Consider the following 14,387-nt stretch of genomic DNA (forward strand, 5'->3'; position numbering starts at 1 on the left):
TCTTCTCAGGCAATCATGCGTGGCTCTTGGATCCTTCATCCAGAACAGGTACTGGGCAGCGATAGGCAGCTAAAACCCAGTCTATGCCATTAAGTGGGCAAATTAGAGTTAAAAGGCAATATTTCGACTGGGCACTGGTCGCCCATGCCTGCCACCCTAGCTTCTCAGGAGGCTGAGATGTGAGGATTGTGGTTCAAAACCAGCCCAAGAAGGAAAGCCCCAGAAAAGTGGAAGTGAGGCTGTAGTTCAAGGGGGCTGAGCAGTACCCTTGAACGAAGAAGCCCAGCGACGGTGGCCAGGCCCAGAACTCAAGCCCCATGACTGACAGAAAGAAAGCAAAAAAAGGGTGGTGTTTCTTTCCTGTGTGCGTACTGCGGTCCTGGACTCAGGGCCTCCTCTTAGCTTTCTTTGTGCCCCAGGCTGGTGCTCTACCAGCTGGACCACAGCTCCACGTCGAGCTTTTTGGTGACTCATTGGCCTTTCCTGCCCGGCTCCCAGCCCTCTGGGGTAGTTAGGGTTGTGTTCTTAGCCCCCGCCGTAGGCTGTGTTCTGGAGCCTGCAGAGTGTGTCGGGGCCCGAGGGAGGGAACCCGGTGATGTGGGGGGCTCGGTCTCCCCGGCCCCGCCGTCAGCAAGGGCTGGGCGCGGCTGCTCCAGGGGCCCCGCGGCTCGGCTGATAAAATGTTTTTATTGCATTCCTTTTAGAACCAGGCCGGCCTCGCCCGGGCCCAGCGGTTCACAGCTTTTCGGAATCCTTCCTTGCAGGGCGGCCCCGGCTCAGTCCCGGGCGCTGCTGTGGAGCCCCCGGTTCTGGGCTGGATCCCGGGGCGAGGGCTACATTCACGGGTTATCCTGTTAATAAATAAGCCGGCGGCGGCTGCCCCTCCCGGCCGGGCTGTCACCCGCGTCCCCGCGCCCCGCGGTGCCGGCTCAGGTCCATCCTCCGGGCTGCGGCCGCTCCCGGCGCCGGGCGCCCCGATCACCGCCGGGCGGCGCTACGCGGTCCGCGCTCGGCGCGCGGCTCCGAGGCGCGCATGCGCCGGGTCCCCCGGGCCCCCCGGGCCCGCGCGGCGGCGGCGGCGGGCGGCGGGCGGCACATGCGCAGGGAGCGCCCGGCGCCCGCGCCCCCGCCCGGCTCCACCAGCTGCAGGAAGTCCCGGTACCAGAGCTTCGGGCCCGGCGGCGGCGGCGGCGGCGGCGGCCGCGCGGGGGACGGCGCCGCGTCCTCCGCCCGCGCCAGCCGCTCGGCCTGCGCGGCGCCCAGCACGTGCAGAGCCAGGCGGCGCAGCGGCTGCGAGAAGCCGAGCTCCACCGAGGCGCAGCTGTAGACGCCCGCGTCCTGGCGCCGCAGCCCGCGCAGCAGCAGCCCGCGCGCCGTGCGCTCCGCGCGCTCCCCGGCCGGCACCTGCGGGGCGGGGGGGGGGCAGCGTGAGCCGGGGGGCGTCCGCCAGGACGGAGGGCGGAGATCGAGGGCAGCCCGGGACCGGAGCAAAGCCAGGCGGGGCCGTCCACGGCGGGCCGCCCCGGGCCGCCCGGGGCTCACCTGGGTGTAGGCGGCCTCCCCGGCCCGCTGGAAGGCCCAGTCCACGCGCGCCTGCAGAGAGCGGGGCTCGCACTCCAGAAAGGCGCTGCCGCCCTCCACGCCCAGGACCTTCTGCTCCAGAAGCGCGGGGCGAGAAGGATCTGGAGACAGGGAGAGGCCGGGTGTGGGCCGGGGGGGAGCAGGGCGGGCGGGCGGCGCGGGGACGGCGCAGCGGGACTCACTCACCCCCGGAGCACAGCGCGCGGGGGTCGCCGTGCCGGACGTCCTGTCGCCTGGACCGCCTGCGGGGGAGGGAGAGGGCTCGGCGCCTGCCCCGCGCGGGGACAGCGGGGTGACCCCCCCCCCCGGCCCCCGCCCGCCCACCTCCTGGCGGTCGGCTGGAAGCGGGTGCAGGCCGCGCCGTCCCACGCGCAGTACGGGTCCCGGGCCAGGCAGCACTCGGCGCACACGCGGCCCAGGGCGGCGCAGCGGTGCAGGCCGAGCTGGGCCACCGCGCTCCGCGAGGCCGCGTACAGCTGGTGCTAGAGGGCGAAAGACGCTGCAGTGCCCGCCCCTGCCCGCCGGGGCTCGAATCCCTCCCTCCACAGGGGGGTCTCACCTGCCAGAGCCAGGGCCTGGCCTGGGCTGGCACCTCAGGAAGCTGAGATCTGAGGAATCCAGGTTCAGAGCCAGCCCCATGGTGGCCTGCTAGCCTTGAAAGCGCACAGACGCTGTCTAGGCCCTGAGTTCAAGCCCCGGGACCCCCACCCCACCCCCCCGAGATGATGAGGGTCCCTGGCATATACATCCAGTCCATCCCCACCCTCCTGCCCTCTTTCCGGTCTCTCACCCTCTTGGAGGAGATTTGCAGGCTGGTAACCGCGGCTGCGTCCTGAGAGGAAGGAAGAGATGGGGGACTGGTGCTTAGAGGGCTGGGGGTGGGATGTGGGGGTGTGGGGGGTGTTGGTTTGCCCTGGGTGACTGGGGGGAGGCCTCACCTCAAACACGTGCAGCTCCTCTAAGAGCACCCCCTCAGAGCTAGGCCAGGTGCCCTTGGGGACTGAGATCACCTTCAACACCGTGCCCACATCTGCAGGGATCAGAAGGGAGGGTGGCCATTGGTTTGAGCCAGAGACAGGAGTTTCCTGCCTCAGAAACCTCCACCCTCCATCCCTGATGGGTCATGAAGACACAGAGTGTGCATTAGAACAATCAGCCGGGCTCTGGCCGCTCGCACCTCTTACCCTCCTTACCCAGGGGGCCAAGATCTGAGGATCGTGGTTCAAAGCCAACCTGGGCAAGAAGCCAGTCCTCATGAGACTCAGCTTTAGTTACCCAAACAGAAATTGGAAAACTGGGAACGGGAGTTTAGCCTAGTGATGGAGTGCTCTCCTAGCACGCACCAAGACCGGGTTCAATTCCTTGCTACCACATACTTAGAAAAAGCCGGAAGTGGTGCCGAGGCTCAAGCGGTAGAGCCCCAGCCTTGAGAAAGTCCAAGGACAGTGCTCAGGCCCTGAGCTCAAGGCCAGGACTGGCAGAAGGAAAACTGGAAATGGAGCTGTGGCTCAAGTGGTAGTGTTAGCCTTGAGCAAAGTAATGCTTAGGGACAGCAGGAACAGAGAGAGGAAGGGAGGGAAGGAGGGAGGGAGGGAGGGAGGGAGGACGTGAAGGGAAGGGAGGCGGCAGACAAGGCATAGCCTAGACAAAGATGAGGGAGAGTGAACCGGGAGAAGTGCCTTCGGTGCCGGGAGCTCAGGTCGTCGTGTGCATGTAAACACTGACCTGTGCCAATGAAGAGGACGTCATAGTGGCCGTCCACAGCTGCCACTCGGTCCACGGCAAGCCGGGTGAACGTGTACCCAGCTCCCACTCGTAAGAAGAGAGGGCGCCCCCCCACGGGCAGGACTGAGTTGTACATGAGCGGGTGGTTCCGGGCAAACTGGATGACATCCTCAGGAAAGTCCTTGGTGGAACTGAAGGTGCCAAAGGTCCTGCTGGGACACTGGGGGGGGGGGGGGGGAGGCACAGCGGGACACAGCTAAGGGGAGATTGGCGGGCAGCCCTCCATTCTAGGCCCCTGGGATCACGGGAAGCAGGAGACAGCAGTGCCAGGTTTCAGCCAGGCCTTGGGGAGACTCAAGTGTCACCTGAGGCTATGGGGAGCTCATGGCCTCACATGGAGGATCACTGATGATAATCAACTTCCCCAACCCACTCACAACAGAATGAGGAAACCATAGAGCCCTCCAGGTGCTGCTGGCCACGCCTGTAATCCTAGCTGGGCTGAGGATCGAGAGGCAGGAAAGGCCACGAGATTCTCATCTCCACCCAACCACCAAAACCCTCCAGAAGTGGAGCAGTGGTTCAAGAAGTAGAGAAGAAGAAAGCTCATGGACGGTGGCCAGGCCCTGAGTTCAAGTCCCAATACCAGTATGCGTGCGCACACACACACACACACACACACACACACACACACACACACACACACACACGAAATCATAAACCAGGAAGACCCAGGCCAAGTTCTCTACCCTTGAGACTTGCAGTGAGTTGTGGCCGGGTCCCCAAACAACGTACCATGCCAGGCCGGGGGTAAGGGACGCGGCCCTGGTAGGATACCCACTGGTGTGTGGGCCCCTCCTTGTGTGCAAAGGGACCCAAGAAAGCTCGACGGATGTCGTTCATGCTGTAGACACACACGGCAGAGCCCTGAAAGATGCCGCTGCAGAAAGTGACAAGAGTGGGGTGAGGGGGACCGAGGGAGGCCGGCTGGTTCTCCCTGGGCGAGGAGAGGCCCTACCTCCAGCCCCTCACCTGGACGTGGAGAAGGTGGCATAGAGCAGGGGCGTCCGGCTGTCTCTGGAGGACAGCAGGAACACGTCCTCTGCAGAGAGAGGAAGGGCGGAGGTAGAAGGGGCCGGCCCAGGCCCAGCCAAGCTCCCGACCCCCTCCCTCCTCCTGTCCTCTACTCGAGGCACTCACGGAGCTGGTTGAAGTGGGTGTCACCCTCAGCCCCAGGTACGGAGCACACTAGCCTCGCCTTCAGGAATGTCGTCCACTTGTTGACCAAGCTGCGCTGGCCACCCATGTCGTTCTGCCAGGACAAGTAGATCCCAGGGGGTGAGGAGAGGGACTCCTGAGAGCCGAGGGGCAGAGGGCGAGGTCTCCCAAAGGAGATCCCTTACCCGGCAGATCTGGCCAACTCGAGACACAGTCAAGCGTCCCATTGCGGGCGCTGACTCCACGGCAGATTCACAGAAGAAGAAGTAGATCTTATCATCATCGGGGTTCTCGCTTTCCGGGATCCAAAAGACCTTGACAAACTTGGGTTCTAGTTACAACAGGCAACATCAGGTCAGCAGGTGCCCGTTCTGTTCCCTGACATGAAACCCACACGCACAATCACCTCAAAAGCAGCCAGATACGTGGGGGCAGCCTCTAACCAACAGCCTCCATGAATGGATCCCTGAGATCAGATTACAATGCGCAAAAGAAGCCCCAAGACGCCTTACACTGGCAGCCTCTAATCACCGGCCTCCAGTACTGAATCCATAAGATCGGATTGCAGTGCATGGAAGTTGCCATGGGGTGGCAGCACAGAGCATTGCTGCCTCTAACCACCAGCCTCGAGTGCTGAATCCATATGATTATACTGCAATCACCAAAGAAGCCACAAGGCGGCAGCACAGAGCATCGCTGCCTCACACCGGCAGCCTCTAACCACCAGCCTCCAGGACTGAATTCAAAAATCAGAGTGCAATGAGTAAAACGTACCACAAGGTGGCAGCACAGAGCATTGCGGCCTCACACTGACAAGTATATGGAGACAGCCTCTAAACACCAACCTCCAGTGCGCAATCCATAAAACCAGACTGCAATGTAAAAATGCAGCCACAAGGTGGCAGCAGAGACCATAGCTAGCTGAGCATAGAACCTGAAAGCTGGTCCTTTACTTCCTCAGCCTAAAGGAGGAAATGGGGCATCTGGTGTCACCTTTATTCATACATCTTCCTCCCAGGTTGCATAGATGTTTCCTGATCTGACTTCAGACTTTCTTGCGGGGTCCCATACACTTAAATTACCCCAGTCTCTGACAGTTCAGTCCATTATCATTGCTAAGCTAAAGTTGGCTTCTTTTCTTGCTTCAGGACCTTCAAACTAGTTGCTGTCTTTGTCTGGGATGTTCTATTTTTTTTTTGTCAGTTGTGGGGCTTGAACTCAGAGCCTGGGCGTTGTCCTTGAGATCTTCAGCTCAAGGCTACCGCCCTACCCCTTGAGCCACAGCACCACTTCCAGTTTTCTGGTGGTTCATTGGAGATAAGAGTCTCAGGGACTTTAGTTCTCTGGGCTGGCTTTGAACTGAGCTCCTCAGATCTCAGCCTCCTGAGTAGCTAGGATGACAGGCGTGAGCCTTGAACACCTGTTTCGATTCTGGTTTTCTTGTGGTCTCTGGGAACTCAAATCTCCCCTCAATTGTATGACTTGCTTTCCCCAACAGTCTCCTTTTCCTTTCCTCTCCGTTTTCTCATTGGTCTCATAGAGCTGATATCCATCATATTTTGTATTTGTTCTGAGATCTGTGAACACCAAAGAGGGTTTAGGTGCCATCTGTCTGACCCCTGTGCCTGGCTCAGGGTGGGATCATGGAATCACTTGGTGAGGACTCGCTGTGAGCCCCCTGCTCACGTTACCACTCCTTGGCACCTCTCCAAGGCGGAAGGATGGCAGCCCCTCCCCCACCCCCAGTCTCTTACCATTGAGCCAGCGGGAATCGTGGGGCTCTGTTCGGAGACTCGGACGCTGGCCCAGGCTGCGAAAGATGGTAAAGTCCCGGCCCATAAGGTCTGCAGCCACCCCCGAATACAGCTCTTCCCCTGCGGACAGGGCAGGCGCTGCTCAGCCAAGCGGAGGGTCGGAAGAACTCTAGGGACTTGGTAAGGTGACAGGGGATCTCAAGGAACTCTTGGGAAGGCTCTGGGGTCTGTAAGGCCCTTAAAGAGGTCTCTGGAGGGCGGGAGGGTCCCAGCCTTGAGACTTACCCACCAATATGGAGGCAGCCCTGTGCCTTGGGTCATAAGGACTCTTCCCCTTGCCCTCTTCAAGCCTGCTTTCCAGCCGGAGCACGGGTTCCTGGCAGGCAGGGGAATTGTGACTGCCAAATGCCAGGCTCATCTCCACCCTCGGAGGAGGGCTCCGACCCACCTCCACCTGGCCTCACCTCAAGCCGATGGCCCACTTCCACGAAGGCACAGGTTGGGTGAAAAGCCCCAGTGCCACAGGCCAGCAAGTGGGTGCCATTGTAGACATGCAGCAACTTCACGAAGTTCATGCACTCCGTCTACAGGGGGCGGTCGGGGTCCGGGGTGAGGCGGCCTGCGCTGGGGGAAGCTGCCTGAGAACATTCCAGAACCCCAAGGGCATCCCATCCCTTCTCTTTGTGCAAGTCCTGGGGCTTGAACTCATGAACTCAGGGTCTGGACATTGTCTCCTCCTCTCTCTCTCTCTCTCTCTCTCTCTCTCTCTCTCTCTCTCTCTCTCTCTCTCTCTCTCTCTCTCTCTCTCTCTCTCTCTCTCTCTCTCTCTCCTGACACTCCATTGCTGGCCTTTTGAAGTTTAATTGGAGATAAATCTCGCAGACTTTCCCCTGGGTGGCTGGGGTGGCCGGCGTGAGCCACCTCACCCCGCTTCCCACCCCTTCTTCTTTTGGACATCAGCTCAGGCAAACCTGGAGATGCACTGCGGCAGCCCAGATGCCTTCAGTGGCCAGCCCGCCCCGTCGAGGGCAGCCCCGCCGAGCGGTGTGGACCTGCACAGCCCCCCATGACTCAGAGGTACCCCAGAAGAATCCATGGGCCTGCCATCCTGACTCACCACCTCCAGATCTCAGCCACCTCGACCTCCCTGCCCTCACCCCCAGCCAGAACAGGCAAGCCTCTGTCTCTGCTCCGCCCTGCATCTGGGGGTGAGGGGCTGACTCCCCCCTTCCTCCCGCCACCCCCCTCCTTCTGGTCGCCGGCACTCACGCTAATGTCCTTTCCAGCCCAGTTACATTCTTCTCTCCACTCCACAGGGGCAGGCCAGGCCAGCTATGGGGGGCCGTGGGGGAGGGGCAGACACAGGTCAGACACCCCACTGTCTGTATCCCCCCCCCCCCGCACCTCCGTTCAGGAATTCCAGTCCTTTGAGTCCCAAATGAGGGGTCCCCCGTACCTTCTTGGCCTGTTTGCTGATGTTATCCAGGCTGAGGGAGGCTATATGGTTCTCAGCCCCCACGAACAGGCGTCCTCGCTCCTCGTCCACCAGCAAAGCATCGTAACAGCAAGTCCGCTCCAGCCGGAAGGTCCGGAGACCATGCCGGGCCTGGAGCTCTGCAGGGGGAGAGGGGGAGAGGGGAATGAGGGGTGGCACCAGGGCCCTGCCTGGTGGGGTCTGGAGAGGCCAAGGCCGTTCTGTGGGCCTTGGCCTGCACACGTGGGCGCTGACATCCACGTGGGCTCACCTCCACGAGGGTAGCCCCCCCACCCCAGGAAGAGGAAATTAGGTTGAGGAAAGCGTGTTCAGACAAGTGGAGTCTCGAGGCGAGCTCAGTGTGAGGCCAGGCGATGGATGCCAGGAGACGGTGCCTAGAGAAGCAACTCGAATCCCGACTCATCAAGAAGCCAGGCCCAGGCTCTGTCCTTGGTCATCGGCCACGGAGCTGAGCGCCATGGAAGTGCCTGCCCTGTGCCCGTCCTGCTGCCTCCAGTGCAGGGGGGGGTGAAAACCAGTCTCTGAGGGGTCCCCCCCCAATTCTGACTTCTCTATCTGCGGGCCTTGGAGATGTGACCAGAGCCTGTTGCTATGGAGACCAGAGTGGGCTTCTAGGGAATGCATGCAGAGACTGTGGGCAGAGAGGTTTTGGGGGTGAAGGCCAGGAAAGAGTTAACTGGAGGTGGGCTGGAAATGCCAACCACCTCCATGAGGGGGTCTGGTGCCAGGCACTGACTTGGGGTGAACAACTACCACCACTAGAGAGCCTGCTCATTCACACCAGGGGCGCCCCCCCCCCCCCCCCCGCCTCAGCTTGCCAGGTGCACCTACCTTGAAAGGAGAGCCGGAGTCTTGGGGGGCTGGGGACGGCACTCCCCAGCCCCACTACCCAGAGCAGGACCAGGCCCCCGATCATGGCGGCAGCCCCGGCCCGCCCCACGCAGGCAGCTCGGGGATTCAGGGTTCAGCGGGCGTGTGCTGAGGAGCCAGGAGCTGCCCTGGACTCTGCCCCAGGATCTGGAAGGAGAAGGGAACAGGCAGCGAGGACAGGGGCGGGAGGCTGGGGGGGGGGAGTCCCCAGAGATCAGATTTCAGCCTCTAGGGAACGAGGCTGGGGGGTCGCATTCCACTTCCGAGGTGCCCGCCTGGCCACAATCAGACACACCCACATGGGGGCACGCCCGCAGGGTCACCCGGCCCGGGCAGGAGCCCGCCCTCCACCACGTCACCCTCCCACGGGCCCTCCCCTCCTGAGCGCACACACACACACTCACAGACATGAATTCACCAAACACTCTGTGCCCACTTTCTGCCAGCCTGCCACGGGGGCGGGAGGGGGTGAGGGAGAAAGACTGGGAGTAGGATGGGCTGAACCCCAACAAAAATTCAGATCATTGTGCTGTCATTTCAGAAGACGCCAAGTGTAAGGAGCAAAACAAGTGGTCACGGGTGTGCAAATGATAAGGGGCGGGGGGGGGAGGTCTCTGGAGCCCCGTGTGTGTCTTCAGCCCTGCAGAAAAACATAGAGGCTGGAGCCAAGATGGGGGGCCGGGGGGTGCTTGTGAGGGTGTTCTGAGGGTCCCATGTGTCTGAGAGCAAGAATGCTGTTCTCTGCATGTATTGTGACACCGCACGTCTATGCAGTGAACCGTGAGGCATGCATGTTTGCGTGCACATGTCACGCATCTGTGCATGTACAAGTGTGTGTCTCATCAGGCAGGCAAGCAAATGAATAAAAGTATGAGCACGGTGGCTCACGCCTGTCACCCCAGCTACTCAGGAGACTGAGATCTGAGGATCACGGTTCGAAGCCAGCCTGGACAAGAAAGTCTCTGAGACTTTTACCTCCAATGAATCAGCAAAAAGCCAGAAGTGGAGGTGTTTAAGTGGTAGAGCACCAGCTTAGAGTGAAAAAGCTAAGGCTCTGAGTTCAAGCTTGGGACAAGTGCACACACACACACACACACACACACACACACACACACACACAAGCATGACATCAGTCACTTCTTTTGGCACTGAGACAGCTTTGAACACCATTCCTTAGGGAAAGAGAATGCTGCCTGGGAGACTCGGGGCTCCAGACTGGGCACTGCTCAGCTCCCATGCCAGATCTAGCAGCCCCCCAGCTTTGTGCCTGGGGCCCCCTACACCCCAGAGGGCAGGGCTGGACTGGTTGTAGAGAGATTCTGTAACATCAGACATTAGACCCAACAGTTACAGGGGGAAGGGGGGGAGGGCTGCAACACTCTCACCCCCACTCCAGGTTCCTTTCCTTTCAGAGCCTCCATTCGTCCCTGACCCTCCTCACTTTTTTATTTTGCCAGTCCTGGGGCTTGAACTCAGGGCACTGTCTCTGAGCTGTTCTTGCTTAAGGCTAGCACTCTACCACTTGAGCCACAGCACCACGTCCGGCTTTTTCTGTGGATGTGGTGCTGAGGAATGGAACGGAACCCACGGGAGGCAAGCACTCTACCACAAGGCCACCAGGCCACACTCCCAGCCCCTCTTCACTCCGTGTGCTCCTCATCATCTTTGAGCCTCTCCACAGAACACTGCCCCCGGGCCCCCTTCCTCTCAGGGGCCAGACACAGGAGCCCCGGGTGGGACAAGAGCCCAGTGTGGGTAGAGGAAAGGTTCAAAGCCAGCCCAAGCACAGAAGTCCATGAGACCTGTCATATCTCCAATGAATCACTAGAAAATGGGAAGTGTCCCTGTGGCTCAAGGGATGGGGGGGGGGTTAGCCTTGAACTGAAGAGCTCAGGGACAATGCCCAGACCCAGAGTTCAAGCCCCAAGACTGACAAAAGAAGAAAAGAAAAGCTAAGGAACAGCCCTTAGACTGTGAGTTCAAGGCCAAGTATGGGAGGGTTCTCTCTCTCTCTCTTCCCCCGCCTCCACAGGGCTGCCTCCCTCCTGTCCCGAGGAGGAAAAGGAGCAAGTAAATAGCTAGTTGCCCAGGTCACCCTCTGATGGCTCCTTTAAGAAGCAGCCTTCAACTCCGCCAAGGCAGCCACCGCCTCTCACCAGCCATAAAGTTTGCATGGACTGCAGGGTGGATCTGGTGGCTGGGAGGGTGGCCCGGGCCAGCTGCCCGTGACTAGCTGGAGTGGAATGGGCACAAGGGTAAGAAAGGTCGAATAGCCATCTCCCCGTGGTGACCCCGGGGCTGGTCTGGAAAGCCCGATGGCCAGGCAGAGGGGAAATGAGATCCATCTCAGCCTCCTGCAGCCGGGAAAGGAAGCAGCATGGGAGGCAAGCGTCCCCACCACAGGGGAGGGAGGCGGCTCCCTCCCCTGTGCCTCCATAACTTAGCTGCCAGAGGCTGGGAATGGGGGTAGTGGTAGAGTGCTAGCCTTGAGCAAGAGCAGCTCAGGGACAGAGCCAGTCAGGGAAGGGGACCAGATGGATGAATCCCCAGGTCATTCACAAATGAGACCAGATTAGACCAAGGAGAAAGGATGCGGGAGGGCGAGGGGGGAAGGCCCAGCAACCTGGGCACAGTCCTTGGGCTTTCTCAAGGCTAGAGCTCTACCACTTGAGCCATAGCACCCCTTCTGGCTTTTTCTGTGTATGTGGTAACCAAGGAATCGAACCCAGGGCTTCGTGCATGCTAGGTAAGCACTCTACCACTAGGCCACACTCCTAAAACTTAAGGGCCTCATATCTGCTGGGAGGTGTGTGGAGACCTCCCTGGCTCTAGCCTTTTCCTAGCTGTCTACCCAACCAAAGCCAAGTACTGGTAAACAGGTTTCCTGCACCTCAGGGCCATGAAGCTGGACTCCTCCCTTAAGGCACCGCAAAGGAATAGCAGCAGGTACCTTCCAGTCAGGCAGGAAAGGAGGTAGAGGAAAGGCATCTCAAAGCCCAGTGGAGGGGAGCTGGGGGGACATGTTACAGCTCCTTAGCGAGCCCAGGGCCTGCTGCTCCAGGGCTGACCTGACTAGACAGCAGGCAAATACTCAGGGGTCGAGGGCAAGGAAACCCCCGAAGGCTGTCCCTTGCCTGAGCACTCCCAGCAGTCTTGCCCAATTCCTTAGCTAGTTTCATCTCCGCTTGGACCTGGGCAGGCAAACAAAATTCTTTTGGCTGTTGACAATTTTCCACTCCAGCAGCCAAGAGTAGCAAGTGCCTCTGAGGCCCCCAGCCACCCCTGCTGTGTCCCCTATCTGCCCCTACAGCCTCAAGTTCCCCAGGCCCAAGGGCCCTCAGTCAATGTCGTCCCCCCATTCTGTATTCATACTGGAAAACGGGACCAGGAGCCCCCTCCACCCCAGAACACACCCCCACCCCAATCATCTTTCCAACAACCTGAGACTCAACTCCCAAAGAAAATGGGCTGCCATAAATAAATAAATAAATAAATTACATATATAATTATACAGATAATATACTTATTATTTATCTATCTATACACACACACACTCACGTATCTGGCAAAGACAGTCAAGCACAGTGGCTCACACCTGTAAGCCTAGCTATTTAGAAGGCTGAGATCTGAGGATTGATGTTTAAAGTCAACCCAAGTAGGAAAGTCTATGAAACTTTTTTTTTTCTTTTTTGGTCAGGCATGGGGCTTGAACTCAGGGCCTAGGCTCTGTCCTTGAGCCTCTCTGTGCTTACGGTTAGAGCTCTATTACTTGAACCACAGTGCTACTTCTGGCTTTTTCTGTGTATATGATACTAAAACATTGAACCCAGGGCTTCATGCATGCTAGGCAACCACTCTACCACTAAGCCACCTTCCCAGCCCAATCCTGGCTCTTTTTTTAGATTATTGGAGATGGAAGTCTCATGGACTTTCCTGCCCAGATTGGATTTGAACCTTGATCCTCAGATGGTCACCAGTGCCTGGCAAGGATTGGGGTTTAAAGCTAGCCTCAGCAGCAAAGTCGAAGAGACTCTTATCCAATGAACTAGCAAAAAGCCAGAAGTGGAGCTGTGGCTCAAGTGGTAGAGCACCAGAATGGAGCGAAAAAGCTAAGGAACAACACTCAAGCCCTGAGTTCAAGTCACACACACACACACACACACACACACACACACACACACACACACACTCCTTCCTGCTTCACAGCCCCAGGTCCCAGAGAGTCCTTGTCCTAGGAGAAATGGGGGGCTCCCCCCAGGAGGCAGCTCTCCAGGAGATCCATGCCTGTAGGTTACAAAGGGCTCCAGAGCCTCCTAAATACTGGGATTAGACAGCTTGAAACTGGTCTCAACAGAATTGGCACCCTAAGGAGAGGTGGTAGCTGGGGTCTCTCCCTCCCCGGGACTACACCCCCCTCCCCCCAGTTCTTAGGACCCCACCTTTGGCTGGCATACCTATAGGTACAGGCCTGTCTGGGTTCTTGGTCTGGAGCTGCTCACTGATGACACTGTGTGCTGAGCCCCAGAACCTGTCTCCTTACCCCTCCTCACCCACTGGCTCTGCCCCCCGCCGCCCCAGGCTAGGCTCTGGGTGGTGTGGCTGGGGTGAGAGACCCATTTGAAGAAGGCTGTGTCAATCCTGTTGGGGCCTAGCCTGGGCCGCCCGCTCACACCTGCTTTAGCCATCAAGGCCCGAGGCAGCTCCACCACCAGCTTTTCCGGAGAGCCACGTGGGCACCAGGTCCCGCGGTCCTGAGGACTGGGGGGTGGGGGTGGGGGGACAGCCATGAGTAGACATGTGAAACCTAGCAACTTCTCTCATAGTTAAGTAACCTGCCTCGGCAGATCTCTAGGGGGGAAAGGATCTGTGGGGGCCCCTCCTTCCACCGCCCCACGCACCCCCCCAGTTCCGTCTCCACCTTCCCAGAGAACCCGTGGCCCACCTTTGTGGAAAGCTCAGTTCCTCCCCTCCTGGCTGCCGCCCTTGCCTTCTGAGGGCCATGTCAGAGCTGAGGTGGAGGGGTTTGAAGGAGGGGCCGCGAAGAACCCCAGCCTTTGGCTAAGGCCCTACACCCCCCCCCAACCCCCTCCCCCCACTGCTTGAACTCCGCCCCTGCCCTCCTTCCCTCCTCCTGCACATTCCTCCTGTGCTGAGGTCAGCTCCTCTGGGATGGTACAGCCCCCCCCAACTCCAGCCACATCACAGCTCTTCTCTCCCTCCTGTTTTCTTCATTGCCCAGTAGGGTGGAGTGGGGAGAAGAGGGGGTAGGGATGGGGCTTTCTCCAGCGTCTTGAGGGAAGCGGGGGGGGGGGGGGGGGGAGGCTTGCATCTGGAAAGCTGCAAAAGTGAACTCCATACACGTTTACAAACATTCACATAAATACTACATTCCCCAGGCCCCCCCTAAAAATAACCTTCCTGGAGGGCTGATTGAGGGGGGCCTTTGGATGTTTGGGTGGAAGATGGGGCTGGAGAGACCCCCAGGGTAATACTGGGACAGGCAGAATTGAGTGCATCCCTAGCTGGAGACAACCTCTCAGGCAGTCATGGTGGCTGGTTGTTCTGTTACCATGGCAACACTGGGCGTCCTGGACCATCCAGACCTATGAGATCTCCAAGGTAACCTTTCCACCCCAGCCCCAGTCTCCCATCTTACTTTTCCTCAGTCCCCAACTGCTTTCTTCTCTTCTTTCTTCTTCCTTCCTCCACCACCTCTTCCTTTGTGTGTGTGTGTGATGGGCCTG

At 59.3% G+C, this 14,387-nt stretch overlaps 1 protein-coding gene across 1 annotated transcript; it reads right to left on the reverse strand.

The window, feature by feature from the left end:
- Positions 1 to 625: 625 nt before the first annotated feature.
- Positions 626 to 13,683, reverse strand: Sema3b (semaphorin 3B). Its single transcript, XM_090323098.1, has 19 exons — positions 13,586 to 13,683; positions 13,316 to 13,401; positions 8,605 to 8,790; positions 7,735 to 7,892; positions 7,548 to 7,610; positions 6,743 to 6,862; positions 6,564 to 6,654; positions 6,279 to 6,398; positions 4,710 to 4,855; positions 4,507 to 4,618; positions 4,339 to 4,408; positions 4,102 to 4,246; positions 3,307 to 3,526; positions 2,520 to 2,611; positions 2,372 to 2,413; positions 1,906 to 2,063; positions 1,768 to 1,823; positions 1,543 to 1,682; positions 626 to 1,404 (listed from the first exon to the last, which is right to left on the reverse strand). Exons 3-19 carry the CDS (start codon positions 8,687 to 8,689, stop codon positions 979 to 981), a joined length of 2,244 nt encoding a protein of 747 aa, XP_090179224.1. The 5' UTR covers positions 8,690 to 8,790; positions 13,316 to 13,401; positions 13,586 to 13,683; the 3' UTR covers positions 626 to 978.
- Positions 13,684 to 14,387: the final 704 nt, after the last annotated feature.

This window comes from Megascapheus bottae, chromosome 32, assembly GCF_031878675.1.
Source record: "Megascapheus bottae isolate mThoBot1 chromosome 32, mThoBot2.hap1, whole genome shotgun sequence".
NCBI lineage: Eukaryota > Metazoa > Chordata > Mammalia > Rodentia > Geomyidae > Megascapheus > Megascapheus bottae.